Here is a 22,445-nt window from a genome sequence, read left to right as displayed (position 1 = left end):
GATCAACCATATTCAAAAGTTTTGGAAAGTAAAATTAGATTCATTAACCATCGAGCTTATTTACCTATGGAACATCGGTGGAGACATAGTCGGTTGCATAATGGTTTACTAGAGAAACGAAAGAGATCTTTAGTGTTACAAGTGGAAAAGATACAAAAGCAGCTAGATAGAATGCCAAATATAATTTTAGGAAAGCATCCAAGTAACAAGAAGAAACAACTTATTGGGGAGCCAAATTGGTCAAAGGCAAGTATTTTGTATAAGCTTCCATATTGGAAAAATAAGAAGCTTAAGCACAACATTGATGTCATGCATGTGGAGAAGAACATTAGTGAGAGTACTTATGGTACTTTGTTGGGCATTGAGAGGAAAAACAAGGACACTGACAAGGCTCGGATAGACTTGGAAAATATGAACTTCAGGCACACGTTGCATTTGAAACGTCTTGATGGATCATATGACAAGCCTCGAGCTTTCTTTTCATTAAGCCCCAATGAAAGGGATGGTTTTTATGACTTTTTGAAATCAGTCAAGTATCCGGATGGCTCAATATATCAAGGTCAGTGAATGCAAAAAATGGTAGATTATTTGGTTTGAAAAGCCACGACTGTCATGTGCTACTACAACGAATTCTTCCAATTGGGTTGCGAGGGTTTGCAGATAAAGACATTAGTATTGTATTGTTTGAGTTGGGCAACTTCTTCCAAGACTTATGCTCAAGGACCTTAAAGCGAAGTGAATTAAAGAAACTAGAAGAGCGTATAGTTCTTATACTATGCAATCTTGAGAGATTCTTTCCTCCAGCATTCTTTGATTTTATGGTCCATCTTGCTGTTCACTTGCCTCGAGAAGCAATTCTAGGAGGTCCGGTACAATATCGGTGGATGTATCCAATTGAAAGGTAACTAGATCTTTTGATGCATCCATCAATTGCATTTTTCCCACGTGATATAAAATCACATTCTGTGTGTATTTTTTCCTCGTAGGTACCTTGGAAAATTGAAAAGATACGTTTCCAATCGAGCTCGACCAGAAGGTTCGATTACAGAGGCTTACATTCTTAAAGAATGTATTAACAACTGGTCTTTGTATATTGATGAGATCGAAACTGTGCATAACCGAAGAGAAAGAAATGAAGATTTTGGTGAATGTAGCAAAGGATTGATAGTTTTTCACAGACTGCCCGACCCACAGGTGGTAGGCGGAATGATGGCGACTTGTCTCGTGCATTGCTTGATACTGCTCATTGGTACTTGCTGTATAATAGTCCTGAGCTAGAGCCTTATTTAAAGTATGTGATTTCATATGCATATATTGTTTAATCAAGTTTTGAATATTATTTGCAATGCTTAGCTGAAAATAAATCACTTTATTTTTAACAGCGAACATAAAAATACATTGCATAATCCTACTGGAGAAGCCATAACTCAAATCCAACAACAAGAGTTTCCTAAGTGGTTCAGAGAACGTGTAAGACATTTGAAATTTAATCATACACTAATAAATTTAAACATTTAAATTTATTCGTCATTGCTTATTACTAATATGATATCACTTGTTGTATGTCATTATAGATGAATAGATTGAAAGTTAACGAGTCATCAGAAGCTACTAAACAGTTATGATCATTAGCAAATGGTCCTAAGCCGTATGTGAAGGAGTACACCATTTGTATGGTCAATGGTGTAAAGTTCCATACAAGGGACCTAGACAATCTTCGTGTAACCCAAAACAGTAGTGTATGTACCGAAGGAGATCATGAGGGAGAAATGCATGACTTCTATGGTCATGTGTGCAAAATTTGGGAATTAGAGTATATGTTTCGCCATAAAGTTGTTTTGTTCCAGTGTGAATGGTATAATACTGGTACCAATGGTCGAAGGAGAACGATAAGAACTGATGCACACTGCACGAGCATTGATGTTACAAGTCGATGGTACCAAATGACCTTTTTATACGAAATTGCGTGACGCTTGGAAAATTGTGCATTGCATCCAACATAGGGGAGTGTTTGATGTCCCAGAACTCGGGGGTGGAGAATCCAATGATAATACATAAGATAGTGACGCATTCCAACAAGAAGCAATTGTTGATATTGTCCCTATCAATGTTGAAGACAATATTATCGAGTTTTGTATGGGTGATATTGAAACTGAGGTTATTCCTGAAGGTGGAACTACAAGAGACGCTAATCAAAATGAAGAGCATGACATACCTGATGTTGATCTTGATATGGATTATGATATGTAGAGTTCATAACAATTGTCTTAAATGTTATGTGATTGTCTTAAAGTTTTATGCTTGTTTTAAAGTTTTATGCTTGTCTACATAGCAATTGTTATTGAGATGTTTTATGCTTATCTTAAACTTAATATGGATATTGATGTGGTCATTTGTTGTGTTAAGTTAGTAGCAATTGTGTTCAAATTTAGCACTTGTGAATTGCTTGATATGGATAATAGTGTGGGCTATAATATGTAAAGTTAGTAATAATTGTTATTGAGATGTTTTGTGCTTATCTTGAACTTGATATGGATATTAATGTGGTCATTTGTTGTGTTGAGTTAGTAGCAATTGTGTTCAAATTTTGCACTTGTAAATTGCTTGATATGGATAATAGTGTGGGCTATAATATGTAAAGTTAGTAATAATTGTTATTGAGATGTTTTGTGCTTATCTTGAACTTGATATGGATATTAATATGGTCATTTGTTGTGTTGAGTTAGTAGCAATTGTGTTCAAATTTTGCACTTGTAAATTGCTTGATATGGATAATAGTGTGGACAATAATGTTAAGTTAGTAGCAATTGTACTTATCTTTCATGTCAATACATAGTTTCAAAAAATGCCCAAAAAAGCCAAATACATTCATAATATACCGAGGTATGAGATGGCAAGATTGGATAGAATGAGGAAAAACCAAGAGATAATTGATGCTTTGATATTGAGGCACATCTCAACTTCTCTAAAGGATTCTGCTCAATCCAATTGTGCAAAAAGGAAAAGAAGTAGAGCTAGTGTTGTGGTAGATGATGATTATGTACCACCTATTGGTGACGATGAGAATGATGTTGAGTCATCTAACTCTTTAATCCATAAGGTACAATAGATGTTCCATAGGATACAGTAGATAATAGCTTTGTTGGTCTATTATTTGTAATGACTTTGTTGTTCCATTATATGTATGTTTCTAGTTACAGATGGCACCAGGACGACTTACATGCTTGCGAGGTGAGGTATCTATCCTGGTGGTCCAATCTATGGTTCAATCTATGGAAACACCTCTTGAAGCAAATCCTCCATACCAAAGTTCTTTGAGTGTAGAGGCTACCGACGCATTAAGTAGCACGACTGTTAATTACATGAAACATACTTAATTGCAATTGCACCTTGTCTTTACTATTGAAATTATACTTAATGTATATAGAATGTATAATTTTATAACATTGATAATTTTTAAATAGGATTTGCTAGCAGAAATACCCGTGGAACAACATGTGGTATAGCAGTACGGGCACTTGTTGAAAAAAGTGGTAAACTACCAATACGTATAGCTACAAAGTATGATGCTCCTGTTGGGAAGAATGCGTTCAAGCTTGTCAATCAAATTGGCGTACAAGTGCGAAATAATTTGTCCAGTTACAACGTAAAAAATTGGAAAAGTGTTGATGTTGCTACTAGAGATGTGGTGCTTCAAAATATCGTGGTAAATTTATATTAATAACGTCTAACTCGTCTTTGTTGTCACTAAGTATATTAATTCATATAATAATATTTTTATAATACATATATACTTTATTTTACAGGATCAGTTTGAGCTTGAAGGAGATTCCAACTTAGTAACGAAAACAATAAATACAAAGTGTGGAAGATTATTGAGTAGCGACTCTAACAAGTTGTATCAGACTTATAAAAAGCTTGTACAATCTCGTGGTGAAGACTATGCAAAAAGCCACCCGGCAAAGAACGTCACACTTGAGCAATGGACTGGACTCATTGAAGGGAGATGGACCAATAAGGACTGGCTGGTAAATTATTTATGTGTATATTATTATTATCCAATATTTACTATATTATGTTGTCAAATGATTAGATTAATACTTAGATGAAGTAAATGTATACTGTTTTATTCATGATCTAATAAATATCTTGAATGTTCTTTATTAGGAAAAATCAAGAATTAATTCTGAAAATAGAAGCAAAACTTCAGGCAAGCATAGATACGGGACAAAGGCACTTGCTGTTAGGGTTGATAAGGAGGTGCATGTTTTTTCATTTTCTTAAACCTTAGTATATTATATGTTGTGATTAATTAACTATAAATAACTAACACTCGAATGTTATTTAACTAGACAAATAATAATGACGGTCAAGTTCCTGAATTGGCAAAAGTCTACAAAGATGTTCATTTTAATCCAAACACAAATAAGTGGATACACCATGACGATGAAGCGACATATGTATGTGTATCATTCCATCCCTATTATTCCATTCTTATCATGTTTGTAAAGTTATTACATATGCAGCATTAATGTTGTGATTGTTTTTTTTTTTTTTTTTGTTTTCCTCTTTCAAATGGTAGGAAACTATTCTCAAAGTGCAAGAGGATCATTGTCAAGATCCTAATGCAATTACCCTTACACAAGAGGAAATCTCAAACTTGGTTTTTAAGAAAAAATCTGGTATTGTTAAAGGATTTGGCATGAGACCTTCCTCTTCTCTAGTAACCACTGCCTCATCTAGTGCCTCGGTAGAGTATATTTATCGGTTAGAAAATGAGATAATTGAGCTCAAAGAGGCAAGAGTTAGGGACGAAGAGGAGTGAGCTAAAGAGCAAGAGGTGCGAGCTAAGGAGTAAGAGGCGCAAGCTAAACAAGATGAGATCTAAAAGAATATTCTTAATTTTTTGAGGAGCAAGGGTTATGATGAAGGTTTTAACTATGGGGGTGGTTCATCTTCAAGTTAAATCACTTATTGGTAACACTTCATTTTTTATGTATCATTTGAAACTAATTGTTAGAAATTTTTTTATAACATAGTTAATGTTTTTACTTTACGATTTTAATGTAGTAGTGTTTTTATATTTGTGCAGATTTCTTATTGGTGGTTTAGGGGGTTTACTTTTGGCATTATTTGAAGACATATGAGGACATCTTTTGGCTTTAGGGGGTTCTAATTATATTATGCTATATTTTTTGTATTGTTATAAAACATCTTATGTTATTGTATGTATTGCAAACAATTATTGTATAGAAGGAGTTTGAATTTGATACTTGTTTTAATTTTAACTTGTGGAATGTATGGATTGATTTTTTTATAAATGTGTTGTTGAAATAAATATGTTAATCAAATGTGAGATTTTAATAATGTAATGACAGGTAAAAGATAATATATCAAAGTCATGAAAATAATAAAAACAGAAAATAAGTTTTAGTGATGAATTTTTTCGTCAATATGGCAACGAAAAATTGTTTTAGTGACGAAATATTTCGTCCCTAAATGCAGTGGAATTTTGTAAGAAATGGTTTTAGTGACGAACATTTTCATCACTATATGTGCATGGATTTTCTTAAAAATAGTTTTAGTGACGAATTGTTTCGTCACTATATGTACCCGAAATAGTTTTAGTGACCAAATTGTTCGTCACTAAATATGATTTAATAAACTGAAATGGTTTTAGTGACGAAATATTTTCGTCACTAAATACTGTTTTTAGCGAGGAAAACATTTAGCGACGAAACGTTTTCGTCGCTAAAAGTTTTTTTTTTTTTTTAAACAAATCGGACTTTTAGCGACGGGGCTACAGCGACGAAACGAATTTCGTCTCTAAAAGTCTAATTTCGTCACTAAAGATTCTTAGTGACGAAAAACTGGACTTTTAGTGATGAAATTTTTTGTCACTGAAAATACATTTTCTTGTAGTGTTTAATAAATAATGCATAAATCTTAATATTAGGACAATAAAAAAAATTAAAAAAATAAAAAGAAAGAGAGAGAGAGAGAGATTAACAATACAAAAATGAAGTTTTCCCTTTATTTGACTTTTGACATAAGAAAAGATTCAACAAACACATCATTTTGAATGTTGCTTCTCATAACAACAAAGGAAACATGCTTCAAGAAAAAGAAAAAGAAAAAAACCAACAAAATAGAAGGCAAATAATTATATAGTGAGTAAGTAGTAGACATTGATTTATGAAAACAAAGGTGGGGCATGGAGTTAATTTGACTTCCATAGATAGCAAAGATCATACTGTTTGGTCTCGTAATTTAACTTACAAACACCATCAGGCCTAATCTTCCAAAAGCAATTACCGCATTGAGGGTGATCTCTATCAAATAGGTAGATATCAAACCAATGGAAATTATTTGGCCATTGAAAATTACAATAGTAATCGGAAGTGCCAAAAGCATTTGGTTTAAAGTTGAATTGATAGAAGCCATTTGGATACTGGATGAAATTAGACCCCTTAAAACAACCAGATTGGTTAGCCTAGATTAATTAGCCAAGTTGTTACTTAGTCAAATTATGCAATTTTAGGTTAAAGCAATCAAATAATCATATCAAAATAATAAAGCAGCGGAATAGTAAAAGACACAATGATATGATCACCCAGGAAACCACACGGTAAAAACCTGGGGAAGATTTGACCCACCGATTCTCAAGGCAAACCTGAATCCACTATGAAAGAATCGAAGTTCATACAAAAGGACTACAAGCTCCTTGCTCAACTTCCTAATGCTACCCACCAGTAGAACTTACTGACACGACCACGTGCAAACTCCGAATCCACGGACTCCTTCTTTCTTGAATTCTTTAATCAAGTACAAGCACCCCCGCTTGATAATCTTTAAGTTCTTGAATCTGCAACTGAATGATCATCAAGGTTTTGATAATATCTCCACCTTGAAAACCCTAAACTTTGTGTAAAGGAAAGCTCCTCAAAGATCTCACAAGAGATTTACACAAAACAGCAATATGAGCAACAAAGACTTAAAGAGGTTTGGGTACAAAACCCTAAAAATAAAAGGAGGCACAAGAGGCACTCTAATCTCTCTCTTCTAAAGTCCTAAAAATGTTTTAGGGTTTTCCTTATATATAGGAGTGTTTTACTTGAACCCCAAGACGTTTAAATAGAGTTTGGGCTGAATTGGAACTCTGCAAAAAAATAAATCTGTACGTGGTTCGATCGATCGAGTCTAATTTTTGATCAATCGAGCCTTACAGATTTAGTCCAATAAATCTGCAATCACTCGATTCCAGTTTTACAAATAAACATACTTTGAGCAAGCCTAAACAAGACTAAACATATTGTTTTGATCATGGTTTGTCAACATTACACATTAGAGTTCTAAATACATAAAATCCTAAATCTTTAGAACCTAACAATAACAACAAAAAAGCCAAATAAATTGAGAGAGAGAGAGAGAGAGAGAGAGAGAGAGAGAAGGGGGGGGGGCACATAGATTAAAGAAACAATTTTAATCGGTTAATCATTGTGCTTTCAACTCAATTTTGTGGTGCTCTCATTATATGTGCCTAGAATGCAGAAACAACTTGTGCCAAGTAGCACATATTTTATTGATCATTGTTATATATTTATACTATCTATAACATAATTTTTCTTTTTAAATTGGACTTTTATGTGGTTCAAAAATAACTTCATTAATATAAAGTGTCTTCTCTCATTAATAGAGTCATAAATGTTAAACACCAAATTTAAAACACACATTTCTAGGACACCTATAGCTACTACTCCCTCCGTCCCACTTTGTTTGTTATGTTTGAAAAGTCAAACTTTTTAAGAGAACATCATTTATTATTTTGTCTACCTTTTAAAAATGTATAAGTTTCCAAAATTGCTCTTAAATAAATTTATCAAAAAATTGATTAGTAAATTAATAGGGGTATAATAGGAACATTAATAAATTAATGACTTTTAATTTTAGAAACAAGACAATATTTTGGGACATCCCAAAATGAAATAAAGGACAAACAAAGTGGGATGGAGAGAGTATCATTTTGAATTAAAAAAGGAGAACTCCTTATAAAAAATAAATAAATAAGAGAAATGATACGTCTACAATCTTTTTACAACAAATTCTAAGTGGCAAGTTGTTACTAGTTGTTATTATTGGGGCAAAAAAGTAATCTTAGTGTTAGTTTCAAATTTGAACCAATAACAATTAATCACCTGTGATTTGTTGTAAAAATATTGTAAAATTGTTGTAAACGTAGCATCTCTCAATAAATAAATAAAAACTCCTAGAATTTAGGCTTATTTATTTATTTTTTTATTTTTTTATCCTTCATGTTCATCTTCTTCTTTTCCCCCTAAAATTTAGCATTTTTTTTTCTTTTTCATCCGATTAAATTAAATATCTTCGGTAATTTAAAAAAAAAAAAAAAAAAAAAAAAAAAAAAAAAAACCCTCCTACCCTGCTTATCTCAAACATATCAAATTAAAAACACACATTTCTAGGACACCTACAACTATTATCATTTTGAATTTAAAAGGAGAACTCCTAGAATTTAGAGAAAATAATTTAAGGAGTATTTTTATGAGAAAAGAAAAAAAAATCATTAATATTTTGATAACTTTTTCTAATTTTCAAAAAGCATGGTATAAAAACTTTTAAAAAATGATTTATTAATAAATATCATAAGGGTACATGTTAACTAAACTTTTTAATTTTTTAATTTTTACTTCTTTTCAGCTTTTTTTATTCAATGGTTGAGATTAAAAAAAAATGCATTTTTTAATTTTCAATCTCAACTATTGAGAGGTATTACACTTGAACTCAATCCAAATTTCTTTGTTCTGGTCCTCAAAATGAAAAATGCAATGATGCAGTCACACGTGATGTGAGAGCTTGCAAATGGATCAGTTTTTTTCTTCTATTTTTTTAGGCAACAAACTGATCAATTCGATCTGTCCTATTAGGGTCTTAAAAACTAAAAAGATCCTCATGAATAAGATTTTAAACTCATGACCATAATTCAGTCTTTTACGAATTTTCCTATTCATATGTTTTTCACATAAAAAATTATTGTAAAAAAGTGTATTATCTTTATTTTATTTTCAACGTAAATAAGAGAATAAATTAAAAAAAATACTCAAGAAATAAATGATAATAATACATAAAAGAAAACATGTACCTTGAAAATTCCCCCAATAAACTAAATAACGATTGATAAAATCATTTATGTGTATTTTAGTTCTATAAACTATTTAAAGTACTTACAAAGATAATTAAACCTATAAAGTTTTAAGAATAATGCATAGACTTTTAGCCAAAGAAAGATAAGTAAATGATTAATATGAAGTCTTCCCTAAAAACAATTGATATGAAGCCTTATGATTGGGTTTGTGAGAAGACAATTGCCCAAAGAACCTAGAGAGAAAAAAAAAAAAGTTGAAGAAGAAGAACAAGAAGAAGAAGAAATAGTAAGAGTTCAATTTTCACTCTTATATGGCTTGTATCACCAACAAAGTGATGAAGTAAAATTTTTCCTCTGCAGCATTTTCTTTTCTAATCACTAGATCCACTCAAGAAATTTTATGGAAAATGAATTGAAAAGGATGAAGAGAACTAATGAACTGAGGTAAATGAGTCAAAAAAAAAAATTGAAACAAGAGGTAGAGTTTATAGATGAAAAGAAATAACAAATTAAAAGCACAAAAGAAAATTTTTGTTCTTAAAAAATGAGTCAACATAATCAACTCGGGCTTACATGGTCAAACAACTTCACCCATACTAATATATTTTCCTTCAAGTTTAGGTGCGTGAATGGGAGTCCAAATCTTCTAACCCATTTTTTTCTTCTCTACAACTGGCCACCAGCTAAGTTTCCATAAAAATGGAGAATCCATAACCAAAAAAGAAACTCACCATAAATGATTCCTTTTAACCACTCCCTTAGAGTCCTTTTCATTGCAAATCTTTAAGGAATTTTGTTCAGGTTGTTGTGTTTGGGCTTGGCATAGTGGCTGCCAATGCGGAAAGTGGTGGTTGGCTATTGATGACGTTGATGAAGGTTGGTGGTGGTGACGGCTAGTGGTTTAGGTCTTTTATTTATTTAGGAAACTAAAATAAGAAATAATGAAAATTAGACTTGAATTAAATGGGTGTACATATGAAAAGTTTTTATTCGTAGAATATAAAGTAGATCAAGAAAAATAGGATAGAAAATTTGAACTTGGTGTTGGTTTGGATTCACGTTTTTGCGTTTGCACATTCACTTTTTCACGTTTTCTCTTCTTTCTTCTTCTTCTTCTTCTTCTTTTTTTTTTTTGGTACTAAAAAAGACTGAATAGTAGTCGTAATATTTGACTTTTCAGCCACTTTTTAGCACACCAGTGGGTCCCGTGCACTATTCACGGAACCTACGAACCTCACTTTTCTACAACTTTTTCATTAAAAATGGGTCCCACAGCATTATTTATACATTTAAAAATTATTTTGCTACAGTGTTTTCAGTTTTCAGTAAAAGAAGTTGTATCCAAACGGACCCTTGGTGTATGGATTTATGTTCAACTTAGCAAAAGTACATGCATTTTCGCTCATTATGGTTTTTAATGGGAGGATAGAAAGGAGGCTTGATGGAATATAAATATTTTTGCTTCATATTAGGGTCTGTCATATTGTGCTGCATTTTGTATATTTTCCCTAAAAATAGTAAAAATCACTGTAACTTTGTAAACATAGACAAATTGTCCAACCACAATTTTTTGTATCATGTGATTGTCTTTTTGTATGTTATTTTTGCTTTTGTTTTTCATTTCTCACTTATCTGGGAAATCATGTATATTCCTAACACTAGAAAATACTGAGCACCATCAAATCTAATTTATTGTTTAATAGAATGAAAATCTTAGTAAATGACTCTTTTTTTTTTCTTTTTTTTCTTTTTTTTTTTTGATGAGAAGTACGGAACTTTTATTAATTAGAAGGTAAGGACAAAGCATCATAAAACACTTGTGGTTCAATGAATGGTGGGCATTCCTCCATCCATGATACAAAGAAATCAATATTCTTGGCATATGCAGCTAAAGCATGTGCGGGACAGTTGGCTTGTCCCTTGACGTGGGAAACTTCAAAGGAACGAAACTCCTGTAGCTTTGAGTGGGTCCTAGCGACAAGACTAGCAATAGTAATCTGAGCATTGTCTGGGTCCACAATTGCATGAGAAACACTGATTTAGTCTGTTTCAAAAATCACGTTCATTACTCCTACATCCCATGCAAAGAGCGTAGCCTTATCCAAGGCTTTTGCTTCTGCTTCAAGGGAGCCGAGTGGAATGGTGAGGCGTTTCCTAAGTGCAGCAACCACAAAACCTTCATGGTCACAAATGATAACGCCAATACCAATCATGCCAAGTTAAGCGAAGACAGCGGCGTCCACATTCACCTTATACCACGGAAAGACAGGTGGGACCCAGCGATTGTTTGTGGTGTCCTTGAACAGCGTGGGCCGAAGGTGGGTGAAAGTTCAAAAAGGGTATAAAACACCTTTGAACATTTAGACCCCAAATAACAAAAATACCAATTCAAGCTTTATATCAAACAATTAATGTGCGGAATATGATAACAAGCTTATAACTGAATTGATAGAACAATCTAAGCCAAATATAAACACATCCACAGCAATAAATATAAGGCAAAGGTAAAGGGAAAGAAGATGCAAACACACGGACAACACACGATGTGTTATCGAAGAGGAAACCGAAGTCCTCGGCGTAAAACCTCTCCGCTGCCCTCCAAGCGGTCAAATAATCCACTAAAGAATATAGTTGGGATACATGAACAGCAGAAGACCCTCCAAGCCTAATCTACCCAAGTACCTAAGCCCTCCAAGCTTCTTGCTCCAACGAGGTTACGCCGAACCTATTTCTTCTCTAGCTTCCCGGATTCCGTTACTTGACCATAGCATCAACCAATGTATATTGGTTCCTTTCCAAACTGCTTCCCAAAGCACCAAATGGACCTTCTCACAAACGTGGGTGTGGTGAGACAAGGGTTTGGTAAATGACCTCTCAAGGGTATGACAATGGAGAGGAAGAGAGTAGAGGAATTTGTAGAGTCTCTTTAGATGAAGATTGGGGATGAATCAATCTTGTATTTCTCTAGGTTTTCTCTCACAAAATTCTCTCTGGCAGCTCTCTCAATATGATGGGTATAAGGGTGTATATATAGTAGGGTGAGAAGGGAATGCAAAACGTCAGTTTTTGCCAAACAGGGCAAGTTGGCGACTTAATCTCGCGGCTTGGCCAAGTCGCGAAATCAAGTCGCGACGTAACGGCCTGGCCAGACTGGAACTTTTGTCCTGTAGCGTGACAGCTGGCGCGACCCTTCAGCTTCCCAGTGTGCCTCCACGTGACTGCCAAGCCGCGAACCACCCCGAGTCCTAGTCGCGAGACTCTGTTTTTCTTGCACACTCTTGAGCTTTTCTTACATCTTCTCACACACTACCCTTACAATTTCTCACCTAAATACAGGGTTATTAAGTGCTAAATTACAAGCAAATTGGTCACAGAATAAAGCCAATTAGATGGTTGATTAAATTCAACCTTACAATCTCCCCTTTGGCTATTCCGTGACAAAACCCTACAACAGACTCTAGACTTAAACGTGAGTTGGGAACAGTTGGAAAACTCACTCACACCTAGCTCTAGATTTTGAAAAGTTCTTGAACATATGAATAAGTAACTCTTGAAACACAATAACATAGCAATATCATTGTACGCAGAAAACTTAATATGCATATGGAGCAAAATAAGCATGATCAAGCAAAAATGAACATAGGCATAAAGCAATAATTCATGGCAAGATCAACACCAGTAGTCACTTAAGCAAAAGTGATTACTATGTTCATTCACACAAGGAATGAACATCCGGACATGCAACAATGATAAACTCAATTGAAGAGAATCATTTGCAAGTCCAACACTCAACCAATGCATACAAACATATATGCATCTAGGAACAATCCTACAAGGGCATAAGAGTGTTGTACTTAGGGTAATGCAAAGCATTAACAAGTACCACAACACAAAGCACAAAGGCTGCATATGCAAAGTTTTTGCAAATACATGGCACAAACCATACAAGCCTACAATCATGCAAAAGTACTAGAAACAACCCTAAAAGCTTACAAAAGCAACAATGGGTACAAATGACAAACAAACAATGCTAAAAGCTGAATAACATCATACTATATAAGTAAACCCCAAAGATTCACAAGTGTACCAAACTTAAGGCACAAATATTTAAAAAACAACAAAATGTATCACACTTAAAGAAGACACATAACATAATTAAACTCCCCCTCAAGAGCTGCCCCAAAAGTTGATCTCCCCCTTTTTGACCGGAATGGCCAAAGAGTCAGTGATCCTGGCTGGTATGAATGCTATCAAACTTTGCAGAGAGTACATCAAGCTGGTCCTGCATTGCTGTCATCCTCTCTGTCTGTTGATTCTGAACATCACGGATAGTATCAAGTCTCTCCAGAATGATCTGAAGGGTATCAGGAGGAACAGATGATGAGGTAGAGGGTCTGCTCCTTTTGACTCTTACTCTAGGTGTGGAAACTGGTCCTGCTCCTTCTGCTTCAGTCTCCATAGGATCTCCTTCTTCATGGACACCCTCTTCTTCTTCTCCTGGAAGACGACTCTGGATCCGTACTAGAGTAAATTTGTTGATGGCTGATAGAGGAGGCATGGGACTGATATCTTGTGGGATTACCACCCCCTTTTCTTTGAAAATTCTCATGAGAAGGCTTGGAAACACCAGCTTGGGCCTCGAGGTGGTTTTAGTTTCTTCCACTATAGTGTCAAAAATGTGGGAACTGATGTCAATAAAAGTATTTTCCTTAAGATCCATAAGAAAGATGGCTCTGGCATTCGTCAATGTAGTCATCTTCCTTATAGGGTACAGATTGTACATCATAATTGTTGTTAAACACCTCATGTCTTTGGGAAAGTCAAAAGTGTTGAGACATCTCCTTTCTAAAACTCCACCAATCTTTTTCTGGACAGTTTCCAGAGAGACCATTCTGTCCTTGTAGTTTGTAAATTCATAATCTTCTAAACCCTCCAGTCCCAAAACCTTATCAATGTCATGAGCATCTAAGGTAAACTCATTTTTCCTCACCCAACAACTCAACTCTTCCTCCCTTATCATAGCATTGGCATAGAATTCTCTGATAAGAGGTTCACACACTAAAGGTAAGTCACCCAGAAGTTTCTCCCAGCCTCTTCCTTCAAAGCATTGTGGAATGAATGTATCCCTCAAGTCATACAAATCCACAAATCTCTCCTGGATAATTGTTCCTTTTACGAAGGAATCTCTGTATCTCTCAAAATGTTTGACTGATCTAAACAGGTTGCTATTCAATTTTAATCTCTTATCAGCCTTCTTAGCAGGAATCTTCTTCTTAGAGGATGTGGAAGCCATCTGTAAACACTCAGAAAAGTTCACAACAGGGGCACAAGACAATATGTGGAAATATACTCAAATTAGTGACCATGTAATTTTCAGGAAGAACAGAGTATTGAGCAACATCACAGACCAAGAATAGATTGAACCACATAACCAAGGTCACACACAAGACAAGCACACATTACATTTGAGAAAACATCACATAGCATCCAACAAACCGTATACCCAAAGGATATACCCATAGAAAAACAAAAGACAAACATGAAAACCATGAATGAGAAGATGAAAAACATGAAATACCATAATAGTGTAACCCCAAGAAGCTAGGCATAACCAAAAGAGAACAACCCACACCATCAAAACACCAATTTTAAGCATAAAAGATCAGAATACCCACATAGCAATCCGAACAGTAAAACACAGAGATTCAAGAGTATTTTTCCATAAAACATGAAAATGGAGTAAAGAACAAGAAAGCCCATACCTTTTCCTTGAAGATTTGTGCAGAGATGATGCAAAAATGAAGGATTTTTCAGTGATATTCGAAAGCTTTAAGAGAGAGAGTGAAGAAGGCAATGAACAGTTGCTGAAAATCGAGGGAAAATTGAAAAACAATTTTTAAACTGTCTTCAAAAATGCAAAACACGCGTTTTTCGCGACTTATCCAAGTCGCCAGTAAGTCGCCAGATCAAGCCGCGAAACACTGTGAAGGTAAGATTCTAGAAAAATCTTCTAAGTGTTTTTCGCGACTGGAAGGTTAAGTCGCGAAGGAGTCGCGAGATGAGCCGCGAAAATCACTGAGTAACCCTCGCAATTGGACCTTCCACCCGCGAACAAGCCGCCAAAATGAGCCGCCAATAGAGGAAAAACTCAAATTTTTCAAGAATTTTCTAAGTTTTTTTCGCGACTAGAGTGCTGACTCGCCAGTAAGTCGCGAAAATCTCTGATTGGGCTCGCGACTAGGGCTTGCAACTGTGCTGACCCGCGACTTACTCGCCAAAACAGGGCAACACTGTTTTTTGAGAAAATTTCACAATTTTGTAAAAGCAAAGTACTTCCCAAAAACAAAACAAAACACTCAAAAATCTTTTTGTGTTTATCCCACAAAGATTGAGCATGTGAAAACACGTTTAAACAAGTACAATCACACAAATGAATATGGCATTCGTTGAACATAGACTTGTGTGATGTGTGTGGATATCAAAAATGAGATAGTTCTTAGTCCAAAGTGAAGCTTCAATGATCAATTCAATCAAGGCATACACAACTAGCACTAGATTATGTGACCTATCTCAATTATAGAAACATGCATATATGACCTCCCACAAGTACTTGATAACAATACTTTGAAACTTTTCATTTGGCTCCATATTCAACATATTGTTTGCAACATTTGAGCAAAGAGAATCTCATTGTGAGATAAATGCCTGAAATTTTTGATATTTCAATTGATGAGTTAGCCTTTGGCTTTTTGAGCATCACACATTTTATTTTGGTCGCTTTCCCTTTTTCCTAGTCAAATACTAGTGTGTGCGACAGGCTTTTACAGCTCTATATCTCTTTTCATTTGGAGATTTACATTTAGAGAGCTCTTTTAAAGCATAAAAATAAAAAGTGGGAAGATATATAGGCATGAGTCTATGCATGTCTCCAGATCAACAAAAACATTCGCTAATCATTCATGACAAGGTTGAAGATCTATTTACAACAATCACATAGATTTCAGAATTTCTTCCATAAAGATATGAGTGCATGAGAGACAAGCTAAGCTCGTTAAATGCACAAAGCCATAAGTACAAAGGTACAGGGCAAAACATGCTTGGAGACAAAACTCAACAAAGTGATCAAACTTTTTGGATTTTCAACTTTTTATGTGTTTTTGGATTTTTGACACAAAAACAGTAGAAGAAATATCAAAAACAATAAGAATAAAAACATTTTAAACACAAACAAACCACAAATTAAACAAATGCTCAAGCACAAAGCAACTAACCAATCTTATCCACAAATCATAGGAAGAATTGATGCATGGACAGGTTATAATGCTTATGTATGAGTACCCTTTGTCACCCACACGTCACGTGCGTTTGGGGTGATATCCTTGATGGATCGGGTACGAGAGTTAGGACTTTCAAACCTCCTGTTGAAGCTCTCCAAGCAGGTGGTGAAGGCACCGATCATCTTCGTCACGTCCGTCATTCCTGGATCATTGTTTTGACTTCTTGGTTTCTCACCACCCCAAGACCTCTTGTCATTCCTTCTTCCTCGTGACCGAGGTGCGCTTGCATTGTTGTCTGCTCTCAGCTTTTGACAGTTGGGTCTAGTATGCCCTCGTAGTTCGCAATAGTGACACACATACTCAGTTTTAGGCCCCCATTGTGGTCTTGAGAGAGATCTTGCTCTGGTTTCGTATCTGCCCATTGATTGATTTCGGGGCTTATTCACCATCCGTTGCTCACTCACATTCTTCTTCTCAGCCTTAACATTCTCAGGGATGGTTTCTTCTACAGTAGGCTCTTTGGCCTTCACAAATTTCACTTCTTTGATAGCTTTGGCTGATGAGCTACTTCCTCCGGTATACCCCACTCTGGACTTATCTGAAAAATGTTTTTGAGATGAGATAACATCTTCCAACTTTCTAGAGGAAACCCTTTCAATCTTGGCTTGCGCTTGCACCATTTCTTGCTCAAGGAATCTTACTTTGGTGTAAGCTTCCGATAACTCTCCATTTAGTGTCTCAATCTCGCATTTAGCATCTTTATATCTAGACAGTAAACTTTTGTAGTCCTCTTCAGCCCTTTTCATCTTCTTTACCGCCGTCTTTGCAACCCTTGCATACTTACCTGATCTCTCAAGAAGTAAAGTGTAATTCTCTTGAATACTCAAAGTACCTTCATCCTCTTCAGCTTCAGATTCCTGTACAACTCCAATAGATTCCAAATCAGAATGTTTACCAAGCTCCTTCACAAGTGTATCCAAGTCATTTGAGGATTCCACATGAGCGATGGTCATAAATGCGGAGAAATTTCCTTCTCCATCACAGCTCTCGTCAGAATCAAAATTTGATGAGTCCGAATCACTTAAAGTGGTGGCATACACCTTTCCCTTCGACTTCAAGTAGTTTGGACATTCCTTTTTAAAATGCCCATGCCCATTACATTCAAAACATGTAATTCCTTGTGAGGATTGGGAATCTTTACCATCTTTTCTTCAGAAGACTTTCTTCTCTTTTTCGGTACGCTGGAATTTTCTTTTGTCACCAAAATTTCCACTATTCTTGAGCTTTAAGAATTTCCGGAAGTTTTTTACAAGATAAGTCACATCATTATCTACTGTATCCTCTTCCGAAGATTCATGAGACCCTATCCTTTCATCAATTGTCTTAAGAGCAAAGGATTTGCTCTTCTTTGCTGAAGGAAGAGACAACTCATATGTCTGTAGAGAACCGACCAGCTCCTGAACCTTGATTTCATCAAGATCTTTGCTCTCTTCAATGGTTGTAACTTTAGCACGAAAACTTTCTGGTAGTGACTGAAGGATCTTCCTTACAACTTTAGACTCTTCCGTCTTTTCCCCCAAATTAAATTTTCCAATGACCACCCCGTTTAGTTTACTATAGAAGGAGTCAAACGACTCATCCTCATCCATCTTTAGCTGCTCAAAGCGAGTGGTCAGCATTTGAAGTTTTGTGTCTTTCACCTTCTTGGTTCCTTCATATATCGTCTCCAGAATCTCCCATGCTTCTTTAGCAACAGTAATATGAGAGATCCTATGAAATTCTTCTGGAGAGATCCTATGAAGTTTAGTGGCATTCAATGCTTTACTGTTTGCATTAGCTGCCGCAAGAGTTGCTTTGTCCCAAGTGGATTTAGCATCCACTGGCTTTGTACAACCTATGTCAACTGCATCCCACACAGTTTCATCCATAGAACACAAAAATGCCCTCATTCGGACTTTCCAAAAAGCATAGTTATTACCATCAAAATATGGCGGAGCAGTGAGAGATTGAGACCTATCCATCTCAACAAGGGGTCAAGGATCACACTCAGGTATTAAAACCACAACAAGTGCACCCACTCTAACACCAATTGAAAGTTCAAAAAGGGTATAAAACACCTTTGAACATTTAGACCCCAAATAACAAAAATACCAATTCAAGCTTTATATCAAACAATTAATGTGCGGAATATGATAACAAGCTTATAACTGAATTGATAGAACAATCTAAGCCAAATATAAACACATCCACAGCAGTAAATATAAGGCAAAGGTAAAGGGAAAGAAGCTGCAAACACATGGACAACACACGATGTGTTATCGAAGAAGAAACCGAAGTCCTCGGCGTAAAACCTCTTCGCCGCCCTCCAAGCGGTCAAATAATCCATTAAAGAATGTAGTTGGGATACATGAACAGCAGAAGACCCTCCAAGCCTAATCTACCCAAGTACCTAAGCCCTCCAAGTTTCTTGCTCCAACGAGGTTACGCCGAACCTATTTCTTCTCTAGTTTCCCGGATTCCGCTATTTGACCATAGCATCAACCAATGTATATTGGTTCCTTTCCAAACTGCTTCCCAAAGCACCAAATGGACCTTCTCACAAACGTGGGTGTGGTGAGACAAGAGTTTGGTAAATGACCTCTCAAGGATATGACAATGGAGAGGAAGAGAGTAGAGGAATTTGTAGAGTCTCTTTAGATGAAGATTGGGGATGAATCAATCTTGTATTTCTCTAGGGTTTTCTCTCACAAAATTCTCTCTGGCAGTTCTCTCAATATGATGGGTATAAGGGTGTATATATAGTAGGGTGAGAAGGGAATGCAAAACGTCAATTTTTGCCAAACAGGGCAAGTTGGCGACTTGATCTCGCGGCTTATCCAAGTCACGAAATCAAGTCGCGACGTAATGGCCTGGCCAGACTGGAACTTTTGTCCTGTAGCGTGACAGCTGGCGCGACCCTTCAGCTTCCCAGTGTGCCTCTCACGTGACTGCCTTTCGCGGCTTGCCAGTCGCGAACCACCCGCGAGTCCTAGTCGCGAGACTCTGTTTTTCTTGCACACTCTTGAGCTTTTCTTCACATCTTCTCACACACTACCCTTACAATTTTCCCACCTAAATACGGGGTTACTAAGTGCTAAATTACAAGCAAATTGGTCACGGAATAAAGCCAATTAGATGGTTGATTAAATTCAACCTTACAGTGGGCATCCTGGTACTCTATAAGCAAAAAACGAGCTTTGGTCATTATCTCATGAGGTGGTTGGCGGGTGGCTCCATGTCGTGTCTTGTTTCTGCTAAACCAAATACTCCATGCTGTAGTAACAATAAGCTCAAGGATGTCTGTACCCACATGTTGAGTGAAAACCAAATGCCAAAGAAAATCCATGAAATCTCTGTAGCTGATGCCATGTTTATCAAAAGGGATATCAGAAAGTTTCCATGTTTCTTTTGCAATATGGCAATCCCAAAAAAGGTGTCTTGTAGTCTCTGGGGCTAGGCCACATGCTTCACAAATGGGGTTATCAAGGACGTGGCGATGGCATAGATTTGCTTTCGTAGGTAGGATATTTTGGTAGGCTCGCCAAGTAGAGAGCTTTATTTTGTTTGGTATATGGAGGTTCTAGATCATTCGCCAGAAGTTGCTTTGGCTTGTGCTGTGGGAGGTCTTAGTAGTATGAGAGCTTTGGGTCATGGATAGCGCCACCTTGTAGGCACTGTTGACTGTGAAACTCCCTTTAGGTGTGTAGGCCCATACCAATTTGTCCCTCAGTTTGTGGCGACTTATTGGAATGCCGAGGATGGAGTTGACATCGTTAGATAGGAAGGTTTGTGTGATCAGTGGAACATCCCAATCACTAGAGTCCGAGTTGATAAAGGAGCTAACCTTCGAGTCCAACAGCAGTGAAGCTGATGGTGATATCACTCGGAAGGTCGATGGTTGTGGTATCCAGCGGTCAGTCCAGATGCCAATGGATGTACCATCCCCCACTTGCCACCGGCATCCCGCTTTCACTACCGATAGGGCTGAGAAGATGTTGCGCCATGCGTATGAGGGTTTGGAGCCCAGTTTTGCATTTAAGAAGTTTGTGCTTGGGAAATAACGGGCCTTCATTACCCTGTAGACCAGTGATTGTGAATATTTCTGTAGCCGCCATCCTTGTTTGGCCAATAAGGCTAGGTTAAGTTTTTTAGGTCTCGAAAGCCCAACCCATCCTTCTCCTTGGGGGCGCACATTTTTTCCCAGCTAAGCCACGCCATTTTATTTCTACCATCTTTTTGGCCCCACCAAAACTTTCGAATCATTCTAGTCAAGTCATCACAGAGAGCATCAGGGAGCTTGAAGACACTCATAGTGTATATAGGGATAGCTTGTGCTACCGCCTTGATAAGAACTTCTTTACCCGCTTGAGATAACATCTTCTCCTTCCACCCTGAAAGTTTGTTATCAAGCTTCTCCTTTAGAGCTCTGAAAGTGTTTTGTTTTGATCTGCCCACTAGTGAAGGTAACCCCAGATAAGTTTCATGTTGTCGAATGACCTCTGCCCCAAAGCGATTTTTGATGGCTTCCTGAATGTCTGGCGGAGTATTCCGGCTAAAGAAGAGAGTAGTCTTTTCCCTATTAAGCTGTTGGCCTGAAGCTTTTTCATATATATCCAAAAGTTGCTCCAGATGGCTGCATTGTTCTGTGGTTGCTTGGCAAAAAATGATGCTGTCATCAGCAAAGAATAAGTGGGAGATCCGTGGGCCATGTGCACTAGTAGAAACCCCCTGAAGATGACCCTGTGCTGAAGATTGGTGTAGAAGTGCTGACAGTCCCTCTGCACAAAAGAGAAACAAGAAAGGGGAAATGGTGTCCCCTTGCCTCAAACCCCGCGTAGGGATAATGTGGCCTCGGGGTTTACCATTTATCCTGACAGAGTATGTAACAGAGGTAATACATTGTATCATAAGATTTACCTATCTCTCATTGAAACCCATTTTCTGCATAATTTGTTTTAAGCAACCCCATTCAACACGATCAAAAGCTTTGCTCATATCTAAATTCAAAGCCATCTCACAAAATTTACCCCTAGTTTTTTGGTTTAGGTGGTGCATAATTTCAAAAGCAATAACAACATTATCAATGATGAGGCGATCAGACATAAATGCACTCTAATTTTCACTAATAATAGATGGCAGGAAACGCTTCAGTCTATTAGCAATGACTTTGGATGTAAGCCTAGAGATGACATTACAAAGACTTATTGGCTGATACTGAGTTATTTTTGTAGGGTTTTTGACTTTTGGGATGAGTACAATGTGTGTTTCATTGAAATTTTGAGGCACACTGCCTAAGTTCAAAAAGTCTAGAACAATTTTTGTGACACATGCACCCGTAAGAGACCAAAAGTGTTGAAAGAAAAGATGAGGCATACCATCAGGTCCAAGAGATTTTTTTGGATGCATCTATTTGAGAGCTCTGTGAACCTCATCCGTTGTAAAAGGTTGAGTCAAAAACTTATTCATGTCTTCTGTTACCACTAGTTGAATAGCATCAACAAGCAATGAAGTATTAGTAGGGCCATTGGAGCAGAAAATATTGTCAAAGTATTCTAGAATAATGGTCTCTGTAGTGTGATCATCCTCCTGCCACCTCCCAGTTGAATCACAGATACCTTGAATAAACCAACGTGAGAAGTTCTGTACATGTACCTTAGTATCAGGTTTCCACAGAAGAGCTAAGTCGCCACTCAAGCCATCACTAAAGACCACCAAGCCTTGATTATAATCCCAGTGCTGCTTTTTAGCGTTCAACTGATCTGTAGAAAGCTTTGTCTCCATCAAGAAGACACAGAGGGGAGCTTGTTTTTTGAATGCTCTCTTGAGAGCGTTAACTATTCGAGGGTTCCCAAGCCCCCGACAGTTCCAGCTCAAGATATTCATTGGACCCGGCGGTGCTGCCAAGTAGCCACCGCCGATCCCAGGTTGTCTGCCATAATCTTTCCCAAGCTTTTCGCTTCCTCATC

At 36.6% G+C, this 22,445-nt stretch overlaps 1 protein-coding gene across 1 annotated transcript; it reads right to left on the bottom strand.

The window, feature by feature from the left end:
* Nucleotides 1-20,613: 20,613 nt before the first annotated feature.
* LOC111993105 (uncharacterized) lies at nt 20,614-21,885 on the bottom strand. The gene is made up of 2 exons (XM_024024964.1): nt 21,855-21,885; nt 20,614-21,257 (listed from the first exon to the last, which is right to left on the bottom strand). The coding sequence occupies exons 1-2, from the start codon at nt 21,883-21,885 to the stop codon at nt 20,614-20,616; spliced, it is 675 nt and encodes a 224-aa protein (XP_023880732.1).
* Between the last annotated feature and the right edge of the window lie 560 nt (nt 21,886-22,445).

The sequence above is a fragment of the Quercus suber genome, unplaced genomic scaffold (assembly GCF_002906115.3).
Source record: "Quercus suber isolate HL8 unplaced genomic scaffold, Cork oak 2.0 scaffold_63, whole genome shotgun sequence".
NCBI classification, from domain to species: domain Eukaryota; kingdom Viridiplantae; phylum Streptophyta; class Magnoliopsida; order Fagales; family Fagaceae; genus Quercus; species Quercus suber.
Note: the sequence above shows the minus strand (reverse complement) of the source record. Positions and strands in the feature narration are given on the sequence as shown.